General features: G+C 28.3%; 2 protein-coding genes across 7 annotated transcripts in view; both read left to right on the forward strand.

Annotated features, from left to right (window-relative positions):
- Nucleotides 1-64: 64 nt before the first annotated feature.
- Nucleotides 65-10362, forward strand: LOC100869180 (sodium-independent sulfate anion transporter). Of its 4 annotated transcripts, none has more exons than XM_012484650.3 (8): nucleotides 65-308; nucleotides 5370-5554; nucleotides 6301-6438; nucleotides 6627-6905; nucleotides 7091-7400; nucleotides 7870-8172; nucleotides 8292-8526; nucleotides 8611-10362. In XM_012484650.3, the coding sequence occupies exons 1-8, from the start codon at nucleotides 254-256 to the stop codon at nucleotides 8864-8866; spliced, it is 1761 nt and encodes a 586-aa protein (XP_012340104.1). In that variant the 5' UTR covers nucleotides 65-253; the 3' UTR covers nucleotides 8867-10362. The 4 variants fall into 4 exon arrangements, with proteins under 4 accessions (XP_012340104.1, XP_031771440.1, XP_086764626.1 ...); XM_031915580.2 differs by lacking the exon at nucleotides 65-308 and adding an exon at nucleotides 2774-3033; XM_086908500.1 differs by lacking the exon at nucleotides 65-308 and adding an exon at nucleotides 4092-4166.
- A 670-nt stretch (nucleotides 10363-11032) lies between these two features.
- LOC100865820 (uncharacterized) overlaps nucleotides 11033-15635 on the forward strand; it is a 32800-nt gene continuing 28197 nt past the window's right edge. Inside the window, exon 1 of one of the 3 annotated variants that reach the window (XM_003692283.4) lies at nucleotides 11033-11387. The gene's annotated coding sequence lies outside the window, so the exon portion shown is untranslated. The remainder of the gene's footprint in view (nucleotides 11388-15635) is intronic. The other 2 variants (XM_086908517.1, XM_031915573.2) reach the window with 2 other exon arrangements.

Genomic DNA, 15635 nt, shown 5'->3' on the forward strand with positions numbered 1-15635 from the left:
TATAATTTTAAATTTTTTAATTTTTATATCGAAATATGTTATTCTAGAGCAAATGAAGCAATTTTATTAATTTTATTAATTTAGGTATATAAAAATGTTCATGACACTGTAAACATTTTCAAATGATAATACTATATCAGAAATGATGCTTAATAATAATGTTCTGTTTTATCGACGTTACTTCTATGATTGGTCATAACGTGATGTGAACACTTGTGTTGATCGTACGAAGGTAGTTGTTTTAATATAGGTAATGCAAAAAATGTCGTATAACAGAAGAAGCATTGGAGAGCAAACACCGTTGTTGAGTAAGTTTGATTTTCCAAGTAATAATTTGTCGACAACTAAATTTGCATCGTCATAAGTCTTTTTATTCGATATTTCATTATGTTTGTAATATTGTATACAATAGATAATCATGTAAAATTTATGAATTATTGTTTTTTATACAATTTTTCAATTCATTTCTGTGAAGAATTTTATTCACAAAAAATTTTATAATAATATATAAATGTTTTGATATTTTATATCTGGATGTTTCGTTATAATTTTATGTAATAATATAAATCATAAACAAATGAAATCGTGGATGAGCCGTTAAAGTGCATATCTAAAAATCAGATGTTCTTTGGTTATGTGAGTTCGAATCTATTTGTGGTGATAATGTAAATATATAAAATGCAATTATTAATTTTTTTTTTCTCTTTTAATCGAATATTTCTTCAATTTTAATATATTATATCATTTTTAAATTATAATATATATATTATATATATATATAATAAATAAAATAATATATGATAAAAGATAAATTTACATATTTAGTTTTTTTAATCGAATTATAAGTTTTATATACTAATTTTTTAGAAATTTTTAAAAAATACGTAAAATATTATCTGTGGAATTTATAGCAAATTTGTAAGTATATTTGATAACATACAAAATAATCAATATAAAGATAAAAAATTACAAGGATATTATCTTGTTTTTATCTGTCATGTTCTATTTGAAGAATTATAATTGAGATTATTATTGAAAATATTTTTTTAAGGTTTATTTATTTCTATTTGAATATAATTTATTTTATTAATTTCAGCTATTGAAGTTTATGACTTTTAAATTGATATTCAGTATTCACTGCATTAATTAACTATTGAAGAATAATAGATATTTTTTTCAAATATTATGTTGATATTTCTTATTACCATGAAAAATAAAATTCATCATTATTTTTAAGACATTCAATGTTTATAATTATAAGATTATGAAAAAAATTGTAAATAAAAAATGCAAGTCTTAATGAAATGTTAATTTAATTTAATTTAAAAAATTTAATTTTTTAATAAAAAAATATTATTTAAGAATGTTATTGTTATTTTAATTTTATTTTAATATTATTACGTTTTTATATAGCTGTACATATTATTTTAGGTTTAGGTTATCATTTTAAGTTATAGATTTTATTTTTTTTATTTAAATATTTTTTGATTAATGAATGTATATCCTAGTTTCTTCTTCTTTTTTTTAAATGCATTGAAAATATACAATTAAAAAGTGTTACTTTTTTAAAAAGATGATATTATAGTATAGTAAAGTATTTATAATAACCAGAATTAAACGATAGTTATTATTTTTGGAAAATTAATAGGTATTCATTTACTGTATTTCATATTTACAATATCAATCTGTTGAAAAAATATTTTCAAATTTAAGAATAATAGTGTATACAATGAACAAAGAGATTATTTGAAGATGATATTTGGAATATGACTTTGGAATATGACATGGAATATGAAATGTCATATGTTTCTTATTACATAGCATCATGACTTATATTTTATTGCTATGTATTTATGGGAAATATGATACAAGACTATTATCAGTTTAATGTTAATTTAACATCTTTTACAATTTACAATATATTTTATTGATTTTTTTATATATTGATTTTTTATATATCGATTTTCTAATAATTGATTTTTTAATATTTCATAATATGTGTCAAATTATATTTGTTCTATGATAGTATGTTTATGTATTATATTTCGTTCTTCATTAAAAAGTATATCAATATTTCATTGATCGATGTATTGGCTCTTCATTAAAATTTTTAATATAAGTATATTTTTGTTAATTTCTTTTTTTTACTTGTGATGTATATATATCATACTATCGTCATTATTTGTCATGTAAATAAATTATATTATTAAAAAAAATTAATCATATTTTTATCATTGAAAATCATTTTTCAATTTTATAGAATTACTATTAAAATATATTTTCCATGGAATTGTTTTACTTTGAGATTAAAATTTAAATAAAAATTATAATATTTATTCTGTAATTGACTTGATTTAATTGTAAAGAAATTCTAGGTTAGGTTTTTATATAGTATGTATATTACATATTATTATATGTTATATATATTACCAAATTTAAATATTCTAATATATAAGAATCAGAATTCATAAAAAATCAATCAAAATTCAACATTATTTTGTTTTTATTCATTTTTTAAAGATTTGCAAAATTATTGCGAATTATTAAATCACACGGTTAAATGTTATTGAGAGGCGGATTAGGATTTTTTTCTTACGAAACTGTCGTAATTTTACTGTCGTTATTAATCATGTGACTTGTTATCAAGAGGAATTACTAAACTCGTCCGATAAAATGTTTCATCCAAATTGGAATATCTCGGTGAATAAAGAAAGTCCCTCTATGCAGTGTCAATATATTGTCAGTTCGAATCTGTCTTATCTACAGAGTCTGGTAATCACATGTTATCTTTACATTCATCTTACATCTGAAAATTTATTTATACCGTACCTTGGTTACTTATCGTGATTTTAATTGTGATCATGTTTCATTAAACATATTAGTGTGAAAATCGTGGATAAACAGTATAATAGAATACATCAATTGTGTTTTGTGAATCTTCTTTTTTTTGTACAATATATTCTGATTTTTCGTGATTTAAATCAATTGTTTTATTGATCAAGAAAAGATTGTGTATTTAAATTATGGTACTATGTAGGTAGACATAAAATCAATACGAAAAAAAATATATATCAATATAAATATATACATATTATATATATATATAATAACATTAAATATAAACTATAAAATATTTGTAGGTTATTGAAAGAATCTATCGTTTATTTTAGAAAGTTTTTCCTAATTAATTTTCTAATATATAAAATCGTAGTATTTAGTATCTGTTTTTGAAAAATATCTCTAAACCGAAGAATTAAATTATTTATTAATATTTTAAGATGTCTTAACTCTATATGATATGTATACGTATATGATATGTATATTTAAGTATATTTATAATTCTTTTACGATTATTTACTTCATATCAATCTTTCCGATTTTTGCTCCAAATTTTCATAGTAAAATAAAATTTCAAATGTGCATATTATTTATTTTCAAAAGTATTATTCAGAAATTTATATGCGATTTAAAAAATGAAAGGCGGGAATTTCATACAAACATAAAAGTTGAAAATATTGCTTGTAATATTTCATCTGATCCAATTTGACGTACAATATAAATACAATTTACGTTATCTCGAACAAATATTGAATCTTTGAGAAAAGTTGACAAAAATTTTATATTTTAGTCATAAAAAATACTATGATCCAATATTAATAACGTCAAAATGAAAGTAGGATTCAATTCTTATTAATAAGAAAAAATATAATAATAAGAAATAATAATAATAATAATAATAATAAGAAGAAGAAGAAGAAGAAAAAATTGTTTCTTTATTTATTTGAATTTTTTAAATTTATTTATTTTTAGAATTTGATTGCAATGATTTTGCAATCAACAGTTGAAAATATATTTTCTTTTAAATTTGATGATCTTTCAATAGTAAAAAATTAATTCCCTCTTTTTTATTAAAATTTTCTAAATAATATATTCAATAGTTTTTTAGATATCTAGTATATAAGACATATATTGCATTTCCTGTTTTATATGATAATATTGTACTTATTAGCAACGTTTTATTATGAAAGTAATTTTGTATAAATATGCTGACATCATGAAAATACTAACAATATAAAAGTTATAGTCAATGTAACGAATATGTTGTAATACATCCTTATTGAGGACTTAATTTCCGTTCTTGGCATTTTTCATCCGGTATTTATTGTGTAAGAATCAAAGTCTCGTTTTATTCCTCTTAGAAATAAGATTTATCGATGAAACGTATTTCTTTAGCGTAAAATATATCCGTGAATATCGATTCGACATGTTTGTAATGAGATTTCATTATTGTTTTTCAAGTGCAGTTTCATCGTGAGATAATTAGTGAAAAATGTCGGAAATGATATATATGCCAGTTTCTACAAGTAAGAATATTTTAAGAAAAATAAAGAAATATAAAATTAAGTAAATGTAATAATGAGATATAATTATACGATTAATAAGTTATATAATTATAAGATTATTGAAAAATGTATTTTTATATTAATGAGATGAACATATTTAATTCGTATATTTAAAATTATTTTTTTCAAAAGGATTCATATTTGTATATATAGTTGTAATTATAGTTTGAAAAATTTTTTTAAATTCTTTAAATTTTAGATTTTTTCAATTATTTAAGGTTTAATTATCTGATATTGATTTATTTGTATACAAAATGATTCTTATACTGATTAACATTGAATAAAAATGAAAGGAATGAATCATAGTTTCATTAATCTCAACATATTTTAAACGATTTAACTGTATATTAACAATGTAGCATACGTTATTCTATACATTATTTTTACGAATATAAATTAATGTTTATCTGCTATATTATCGATTTATCAAACTAATGTGTATATCCATTATCTCTTAACAGAATAATAGAGTGTTTGTCAATATGTGATTGTTTATTCCATAATTGGTAAATTATTGGAAACGAAGAATTCCTGTGAAATACGTATGTAAACTTAATCATTTATTGATTGAAAAATGTTTTCGTTCGAGAAATATGAATTTTCATTAATGATTTTCCAAACGAGAATATTCCAAATGAGATAATAAACATTTTCATTTAAAAATAATTACATAATTAATCGATTAATTAAAAATTTGTTTGATATAGTAGATTTAATTGATTCATAATTATTTACTTAGATACTACACGTCTCATTTATAAAACGATTAATTTTCTTATTTCTTATTTAAAAGTTAAAGTTTCTTAAAGTTAATTCTTCCGTTTCTAAATTTTGTGTTCGAGATTAATAGAAGAACTTTTTTTTTCGTGAAACTTCGTTTCATTTTCAATTATTTAAATATATTTTTTTTAATTGAGAAGACAATTCATTTTCTTCAAATAAATGACATAACTTGCAAAATTTCAGGGAGGAACGTGACTTCTGGATTCAATTTAAAGCAACTTCTTCTACGAAGGATACCAATCTTGGCATGGATACCTCAATATAGTTTGTCCAAACTTCTACAAGATATCTTGGCAGGATTGACTGTTGGTTTGACCGTTATACCACAGGGTATAGCTTATGCAATTGTAGCCGGACTTCCAGCTCAGGTGTGTACATTTGTCAGATAAAGATTTTTTCTTTTGGAATTGAAATAAAATTTCAGAGAAGGAAAAATTGGAGAAATGGAATGAATGAGATTTTTGAAATCTAGCTAATCTCTTCTTATTACTTATTTTTATAATTTATATTTTATAAAAAAACATGTTCAATATATGTTTTCATATATCATCTCATTGCATAAAATACATGGTTAATATTTTTGATATTTTGAAATTTTCAAGCCCCTATAAGGAATAATTATATTTGCTCAAAGCTCAAATAAGAAGCATTTGCTCATAATCTTTTAAGAAGATTTAGACATTCCACATTAAGATAATTATTAATTACTGCTGAAGGAAATAGGATCTTGGTATATTCGTTATATATGTCTTAAAATGTTGTTCTTTTTTTTTTTTTTTTTTTGAATCTCTTTCTTAGCTTCATAAGCAACTTAATTTCTTCCCTTTCTTTTTCCTTTATCAATCAAGGTTTTTAAGGTTATGTTATTTTTTTGTAGAAATTTTAATCCATTTCACTGAATATGGTAAAAATAATTATCTTGATCAAGAAATACCTATAAATCAATGGTTTTGTTCATTTATCAATTTTTTAAATTTCTCGTTATTGAAATAAACAATCGAACACATCTAAAAAATTTACCTGTAAAAGTTGCTTAATCGCAATAATCGGAAATAATTATTAAAAACGAACAGTCGTGTCGAAAGATGATTAGATGAACTTTTGAAAACTTCAGTACGGCCTGTACAGCAGTTTCATGGGATGCTTCGTCTACTTGGTGTTCGGTAGCTGCAAAGATATCACCGTGGGACCTACGGCAATAATGGCTTTACTGTCGCAACAGCACGTTATAAGACTGGGAGAAGATATTGCGGTAAGTGCATATTTTTCATAACATTCCAAACTATCTTTTTTATTATCTATAATTGAAAATTTCTTTGAAAAATAAACGACTGTTCGTGGAATTTTCAAAGGCCAGAGTTTGAAAAATTGATTATTTTTATTTATCAAAATTTTAATAATTTTCTACTATGAAAATAAACGAATCTTTTTGCTTCTTAGGTACTTCTCTGCTTCCTGACTGGCTGCGTGATTTTGCTTATGGGACTGCTCCACTTGGGATTTCTTGTAGAGTTTGTTAGTATGCCAGTGATATCTGGATTCACTAATGCTGCTGCCATAATAATTGGAACATCTCAGTTGGGCACATTGCTTGGCTTAAGTGGCAGAAGCGATTCGTTCGTCGATGCAATTGCTAAAGTTGTCAATCATTTCGATAAAATTACCTTTTGGGATCCCTTGTTAGGAATCTGTTCCATGATCCTGCTCGCCTGTCTTAAAGTAAGATCTCTTTCTAAATGCTAAAATTAATCGATTAATTTCGCTCGATTCAATCGTTTCAATTATACATTTTCATATTTCTTTTATTTGCAAATATTCTAATCTCTTTCTTCTCTTTTCTTATCAATAATACATTGGTCAATGTAACTGGATCTGAATTTTATCTTCTTAAATATCGAAAATAGAAACTACCTGGAAAGAAATCGGGCACGGTTACTGAAAAATTCATGTGGGTCGCATCTCTGGCCAGGAACGCTGTAGTCGTCATCTTTGGAATAACATTAAATTATTCATTATCCTCTTATGGCATTAAAATCTTTAAAAGTACTGGAAACATAACGGAAGGTCTGCCGTCGTTTGCGCCACCGCCATTTTCCCTTGTAAAGGGAAACCACACGTATCATTTCGAAGAGTTAATCGGTGAACTCGGAAGCACCGTCATTTCAGTCCCGTTAATTGCAATTTTGGAAAGCATTGCTATTGCCAAAGCCTTTGGTACGTTGCTCAAACAATTTAATTCCACATTTTTGTCAAGATATATGCTCTAAATGCTTTTTCTTTTAATCAAAATCAAAATTAACAAGAGACAAAGATTAAATTAAAATTCATATGAAACAGAAGTTGAAGTAAGGAAAAAAATAAGGAGAAATCGCAGTTGAATCAAAGCAGCTATTACATTAAATTATATAATAAGTTTCGACTCGTGAAGAAAGTTTGGTAACCAAGTATTTGAAAACAAAGTTAATTATAATTCTTCTTTGTGCGCGCGATACAACGAGAGAACGCATTGAATTCCTCCTAGAATAATATTCCATTTAAACGAAAAATTCTTTTCCTTATCTCATCATTCAATTTATCGCTGATCTTTCCTTCATAAATCCTTTTGTTAATAAGAACAACTCTGCTTTTTTTACACACGAGAAAGGAAGGAATTTTAATTAATCTCGCACGTTGATTTGCCTAGCCAAAGGGAAAACCGTTGACGCTAATCAAGAGATGGTGGCGCTAGGACTTTGTAACATTTTTGGGAGCTTTTCTCGATCAATGCCAACCACAGGGAGCTTCACAAGGACCGCTGTAAACAACGCCTCGGGCGTAAAAACACCAATGGGCGGTTTAATTACCGGATCCCTGGTGCTTTTAGCGTGTGGCCTTCTGACTTCGACTTTCGAATTCATCCCCAAAGCAACGCTCGCCGCGGTGATCATAGTTGCCATGTACTACATGCTCGAGCTTCGTGTATTCCTCGTGCTCTGGAGGACGAAAAGTAACGTTGTACAAATTTCTCCTATAATTTGTAGTTACAATTCAATTCAATCCATTGGTAAACGAAAGAATTATCTGAAACGATAATAGGATCTCCTCAGCTAATTAATTTGTTCGTAGAGATCGACTTGATACCTTTGACGGTGACGCTGTTGAGCTGCTTGGCAATTGGTCCGGAATACGGCATGATCGGTGGAACACTGGTAAATCTAATTCTCCTGCTCTATTTCGCGGCCAGGCCTGGATTATTGATCGAGGAGCGTGTTGTCGATGGGCTGACGATCTTGTTTGTATCGCCGAAACAATCGTTGAGCTATCCGGCCGCGGAATACCTGCGCGAACGTGTCATGTCGTGGTGAATAAGTTGTAATAAGTTTCCAATCATAATTACCACCCGACCTGGTCGTTCGTTTTGACCTGACGTTATCGTGTTCCTTAGGTGTGACACCAGGGCAGAGGCTATCCCCGTGGTAGTGGAAGGTCGTCACGTGCTTAGAATCGATGCGACCGTCGCCAAGAACCTCGCTTTGCTTCTCGCCGACTTGGAGGCCAGGGATCAGAGCCTGGTCTTTTGGAATTGGTGCGAGCAAGTGAAGAGAACTTTGATAAGCTACGACGCTTCCCTCCGTACGTCCTTCAAAAGTTGCGGCAGCATAGCGCAAATATTTTCACCCAGACTCGCGCCACGCGAGTAAAAATTGTGAATTTAACAAACGCGGGTCTGACGCTGGGCCACGCTCCAATTAAGAATTAGCCCTTCCATGCAACTTTGGTTTTGATAATTGCTTCGATGCTCGACGATGAGTCTATTGAAATTATTACTGGGATTCTTGCTGCAGGACAAATTGGAGATAAATGCTATTTCCAATTACGTTCTGGACGTTGTGTGTATGATATTATGGAATTATAGTTGAAGAAAGATTCTTTATGTAGAAGGAGGAAATGATTTTAATAATTTGAAAGAGTAATTAGTTTTTATATCAAGTGTAGAAAGAGAATTTGCGAAATTGAATTCATTGAATCCTATAGCTCTTTCTTAAGTAATGTATAATGCATTTTTGTATGTAATTTTAATTTAATTTCTTACTTCAATCTTCTTATTTATGTATGTAAATTCCTTCTTTTCTATTCCATGAAATTTTATTGATTTCATTATTTTCATTGGTGATAATTTTCATCAAATTATCATTATTTTAGTTTATTAATGGTACTTCAAATCATGGTATTTCAACTGTGCATTCATATTTTTCTAATTTCTAATCTCGTTTTACATTTTTCAAACTGCTTATCAGAGAAAAGCATGAATTATATATTTTATTACATGTTTTAAAATATTTGATTTTAGTATTTTGTGGTCAGGTAACGATAGATTTATACGTTAAGATCGAAAGTTGTTAAAGGATATCGATTATTATAATAACCTTTCTATTCGAGTAAAGTAAAACTTTATTTGGAAGTCCACTGTTGGAAAGTTTCATTCAATTTTCGTGACTATGTGATTCTGAATATCGAAAATTCCAAGCATTTATATAGATTATTTTATCGTTACATATGCGCATATGCGCAAAAAATAGTCTTCGAAAAATGCAATTAAATCATGTAATAGCGATGTGTTAATTTTATTTATTATTCGTTTTAATTCATTTCTATTTAATTAATTTTCTCTCAGTTATAAGATAATTTAAGTTTATAAACGCGTTTTTATGGTTTTTAATAAAACAGCGAGATCTGAAATATTTAATTATCGCATTTGCATAATCGAATTCTGTATTTTTAAATTGGTTTCACATTCCAACGTTATAATGTAAACTTTATATTATAAATTTCATCTTAAATTTTATAATAATAATAATAATAATTTTATTTCTAGTTTAATATAATTGATATAAAATGCTATTGTACCTGCAGTAAAAATAGAAATTGTAATGATATAAAAATAATATAATATAAATAATATAAAATAGTAATAATAACGATAACGTAATTATTTGAAAGAAATTTGTGAAACCTAAGTCGAATTTTAAACTATGTAAAAAAAAAAAAAACAAATGGAATCTTATCGATCTTATATAAAATTTTACGAAATATCGTTTTTGTATACATTAATATTTAAAAAAATTTTAAGTATAAACATAGAATAAATATTAGAATTTAACTTTATGTTAAATAAAAATTATATTATATTGGTAAACTTAAGCGTGTCTTATATAATAATTTTAGAATTATATGATCTAATAATTTTGATGATTAAATCTACAATTATGCCTTTTCAATTAATGTTCTCGCAAATTTTATCGGTAAATAAGTTTGGTACGAAAATTGTCTTATTGTTTAATTATATAACAAGAACAGATTGATCTCATAGATTATTTTTACTATGCTATAATTAAATTAAATAATTAAATTTAACCATTATTGAACAATATATAACGATCTATTTCATTATATAATTAAAATTCATTAATCATAATTAAAACAATAAGATTAAGTATTATTTGAAAAACGATTGTTTCTCAACTTGCATTACATCGTTGCATTACATTATTATTTAATTAAATTCTACGTATAAAATGGTATTATGCATTCCTTAACCAATTTGTAAATGTTTTTCTTCTATTATTTTAAAATATTTTATTTTAGATTTCTTTTTTTCTTACCTCAAAGTAAATTATTACAATTTATTTGCACAATTCAACAATATTAAAACATAAAAGTTAAAAATATAGCTCGGAGGATGCTTCTGCGCCCTTTTTCTTATAACCCTATCACGCATGCGTAAGAAATATCTCGCGTTCACAATTGCGCGCGCATCGATAATCGACCAATAAGAAAGCTGGATAGTAGAGGGTGCTTCGATCGATGCTCTCGTCCTAGGAGTGTGCGCCAGTGGGCGACCGTTTACAACGCGATAAGCGTCGCGGCGCCCTCAACGGCAGGCAAGTTGAGGACGTCGTTCTAGTGCGTCCGCTTTTCATTCGGTTGTGCTTCCTCGTGCGGGTTCGTTGTGTCAATCCACGAAAAACGAGATCCTCGATCCCGATAAATCGTCGATCGTTGGTGTTGTTACAATTCGTGTTTACAACGGACGGCTGTTAAAACGATCGCGATGAAACCATGAATCAGACGGTTGTGACCAACGACAACAGTCAAGAAGATGCCGGTACACCACTTGAACACGGGAAATGCGGGCCAGCTGGACAGTGTTGCTGTGTAATCGTGAGTAATTTTGAATTTTATTCGTCGAAATCATTTCGGAATGTGATCATAGGTTCGTGTTTCGAATCGTATCGAGCAATTTCTTATAAAGGTCAGTGTACTTAACAGTTGTTCAATTTCTGTCACGATTAACCGACATACGGGGCGAGAGATTGTCTCGTGGATTCGTACATGTGTGTCACGATTCGGGTGACCGTAGTTGATATAACCTTCGAGCTAAACTAAGTTTTTATTATTTATTACGTTATTGAACTTCAAAGCAATTTTCCTTGTTATTGTTTCATATCCTATTGATATTTATAATTCTTTATAACATTTTAGAATTAGATACAGATTTTTCTAAAAAATTTAATTAGGTTATACATGTATAAATATCGATTAGAAATTGTTTCAAAAATAATATTTTCGATCATATAATCGAAAGTCGATAATCGAAAAATCCCGCGAATTGCGTATTTAAAAGTTGAAATAAAAATTTAATGATATACTTGTATAGATACTATTATTTTTTACATTTGTTATAAATTTGAAATTTGAATCGCAAATATATCGTTTATATATAATATTAGTTATTGGTGTTTTGAGGCGAAAGTAATATATTAAAATAGAGAAAAAGAATCTAAATTATAATTTATTTTTTATTTTATTTTATTAATTTTTTTTTTTTTTGATCAAAAAATAGATCAACTTTCTTTATTAATTACATTCGAAACAAGATAGAATAGATTTAGACATTTATTGGATTTCTAGATAATTTTTGGGAATTAAATGTCAGAGGAGGAAGTTGAATTTCGAATTTATAATACGACATATTAAAATTTAAAATTTATTATTTAATGATACAAAAGTTAAATAAATATTAAATTTATCGATTCTTTATTTTTTCAAAAGAAGATCTATTTAAAAGGAAATAAATTTATCAAATCATTTTTTTTAAAACGTATGGTATATAAAAAAATTTACGGAAATTTCTAAGAATTTAAAAAATTCAACGCAACGAGAAAATTAAATTTTCTTATTTCGATCTCGTTTGATTCGGCAACAGAATTATTTATAATAAATTTCACATCTCGCACGTAAAATAAATATTTCAATAAATATTTTAAATAGTAGTACAAAATACATATATATTTCGTTTAAATTTTAAATCCAAATTGTTTTACACAAAGAATTTCACGCGCAATAGCTTCCTATCATACCGATTCACAGGTTTCCTATACATACATGTATAGTTTCACTGTTACCAACCTTACCAAGTAGGAATATTTCGATTTCGATTCACGGTGCCGCGTTACACGCATTTCCCGGTACAAACTTTGTTAGCAAATCCCAATTGATTACCGAGTGCTCTCCCAGTGAACTTGCTTTTATGCTTATTGCCGGCTACGCAAACACATGCTCGAGTGTGAGTGGTGCTAGGACCGATACACGAGATCGGGTTATATTATTCATGAATGTGTATCACCGTTTCAAACGAAACAGCGACTGGCACACGTGAAATTCACGATGCGACCTGTGAACGGGACGATTCGGCCAGTGGAAACAAGTTGAACGTATGGGGTGAAATTTGGCCGCGCGTGTATATATATGGTACATTGGTTTTTTTTTTTTTTTTTTTTTTTTTTTCTCGGGGGAATTGAATTTCAATTTCACGAAGTATACGCGTACCTCGGCTGAGGTTCGATTAATATTTGATTCCATTCCGTTGCATATAGATCGTCGAATTTCAAACTTTTCTTTCCTTTTTCTTCCGGTAATATTTTTTATTTCGAATTGTTGGATAATACGATTTGATAATTCGTTTTGTCCAGTTCTAATCGTAATAAATAATTTCTTGTTTAAACGTGAGATAATAAGATATAGAATAAAATTTTTTCGCATAGAATTCTCTGTATTCGAGAAAATAAAATAAAATAAAGTCGTATATAAATTTAGACACAATCACGTTTCGTTCGCTCTGATAAAGTAAAACGAAATTTCATACTTGATTTTCTCGAAGATGAAATCTCTTGCGAAAAAAATTTCATTCCATATTTTCGACCATATTTTTAAATCTCCTTTTCGATCGTATCATCCTTACATTATCGTTTCACTTCTTCGCCATCTATTTTTATTATCAAACAAGCAATATACGATTCCAATCGGATGAAATTAAATAAAAAATTTAAATTTAAACGAGATAAATAATTCGAAGATATCACGTTACACTTTCCCCTCCTTTATTCTTGCCCTTCAAACCCCGCCCGTATTATGCTAATTACATTTAATAATGCTCGAACAAGGAACGGAATAGCACACGCAGGATTTGCATCCGCGTTATTACGAAATTATTACATCAATGACGTATCCCCGATGAATTATTAATAAACTCGAAGGTTTGAATCAGGTTTGGCTGTATTTCGTATTAATATTTTAATCTAACCCCCGGTTGCATTTTAACGAGAAAGTGGCGAACCGTGTGATGGATGAATTAACAATTCATAATGCGTGAGCGTAATTGGAGCTAATCTTTTGTTATCAATTTTGCTCTCGTTTAGGTTAAATAAATGTGTAAATACCGAAATATAAACGACATACGTGTCGTTACAAGCGGAAGATTAAATTTCACGCGTGTGGAACGAATTAATACGTGATTTGTCTCGTATGATTTGTTAATCATTTTATCATCTTTCCCATTCTATCGTAATTACATCGAACGAGTAGTAAATTCTTCGATGCAACAGTTCGAAAGAGATTCGTAGCAATTTTTTCTAGCGATTTTATTCTAATGAGAACTACGATTTAATATTCCGTGAAAAGGACAGAGAAAATTTTCTAGACCGAGTGAAAAATTATTATAATTGGCGCGATAAAAATCATAATCTCGCGTGTCAATAATAATAAGTAATAATAAGTAAATCAAATGCACACAAGTGTAAATATTGATCGTGAGAATCAACGTTTCGAAGCCCGCGATAAATGACCCAGACATTTGTTACTTTTTACGTAATCTTGCACGTTCATCTACGATTAGAAGCATTAAATTGCCGAGGTGTAACCTTCAGCCACACCACCTAGGGAATTACTTTCCACGAATTCAGACATCACCATCCATTTCGACCATGACTTTCATGACGATGAATCTTCCGTTCCTGTTAATGGGGCCTGCCACTGATGAAAAGTCTTTCGCTGTTAATCACTACTCGGATAATACGCTCGAGCTCTTTATCAATCCCCCCCCCCCGCACTCTTGATATTCGAAAAAATCGGGAATTCGAAAATCTCAAATGTTTCAAATTTTTAGATAATCATATCGATGTGCTTCAGGGAAATATTCGATCTACTTTAAAATTTCTCCATTCGAAATTTTCGAGTTTCTGAATTTCAATTTTTATTAAATCTAATTTAATAAATTTAAGTTTGCATTTCTTAATTCTTATAATGTTGTGCCAGTCTCGATGACTTGGCTCAATTTCGATCGAAACGTTTTTCTTCTACGTACGCTCGGCTAATTTATTCGAGTTTTTCGAAGTTTTACCAACAGAGGAGAAACAATTTTAATAACGAAAAACCCGTTACCAACTATTTTTCGTAGGAAACGAGGTAGCAGCCATTCGTCTTTCAACGTTGACTAGTGGGCGTCTCTTTTTTTAATCCTCTTATCTTCAGGCTGATTTATCTGTTGCACACTACTTGCTCCGTTTCTCTCATTAAAATCGAACGATACAGATAAAAAAGACGAACGATTGTCGAATGATCTAACAAGTGTCGGCTGACTCAGCTGTTCTTAAACTTAACGAGTTTCGAGGCTTTTTTACGACCGCACTTTAATAGCGAACCGTTTAACCGTTAGATAATTCTCTTTTTAAACTTATCGCGAGAAATTCTAACGGTTGATCGCAACATTGCGTATCGTATTTTTCTTTTCTTTTTTACTGGTAATAAATTTTAATTTGCAAACTCAGCCGCGTTTCTTTTCTCGCTAATTATTTTATTATTAAGTCAAGGATCGAACAGGGGGAATTAAAACGCGAAACAAATAAGACGAAAAATCGTTCTTTCTCGCCCGATATAAAATTTATTCATCGGATAATAACAAATAATAACAATATAATGTTATTTTCTCTCGATCAAATTAATTCGCCAATCAATTAAATTTTTTTCATCGCCTCTTAACGAAAAATAATTCATCCAAAAAAAGTAGATCTCGAGGATCACACCTGTTCTCTAAGCGAACGAATATGTTTAGCAAATGTGAAATGATGAGTG

Source organism: Apis florea, unplaced genomic scaffold (assembly GCF_048593485.1).
Source record: "Apis florea isolate Af1SG1 unplaced genomic scaffold, ASM4859348v1 contig_1767_pilon, whole genome shotgun sequence".
Taxonomy (NCBI): Eukaryota; Metazoa; Arthropoda; class Insecta; order Hymenoptera; family Apidae; genus Apis; species Apis florea.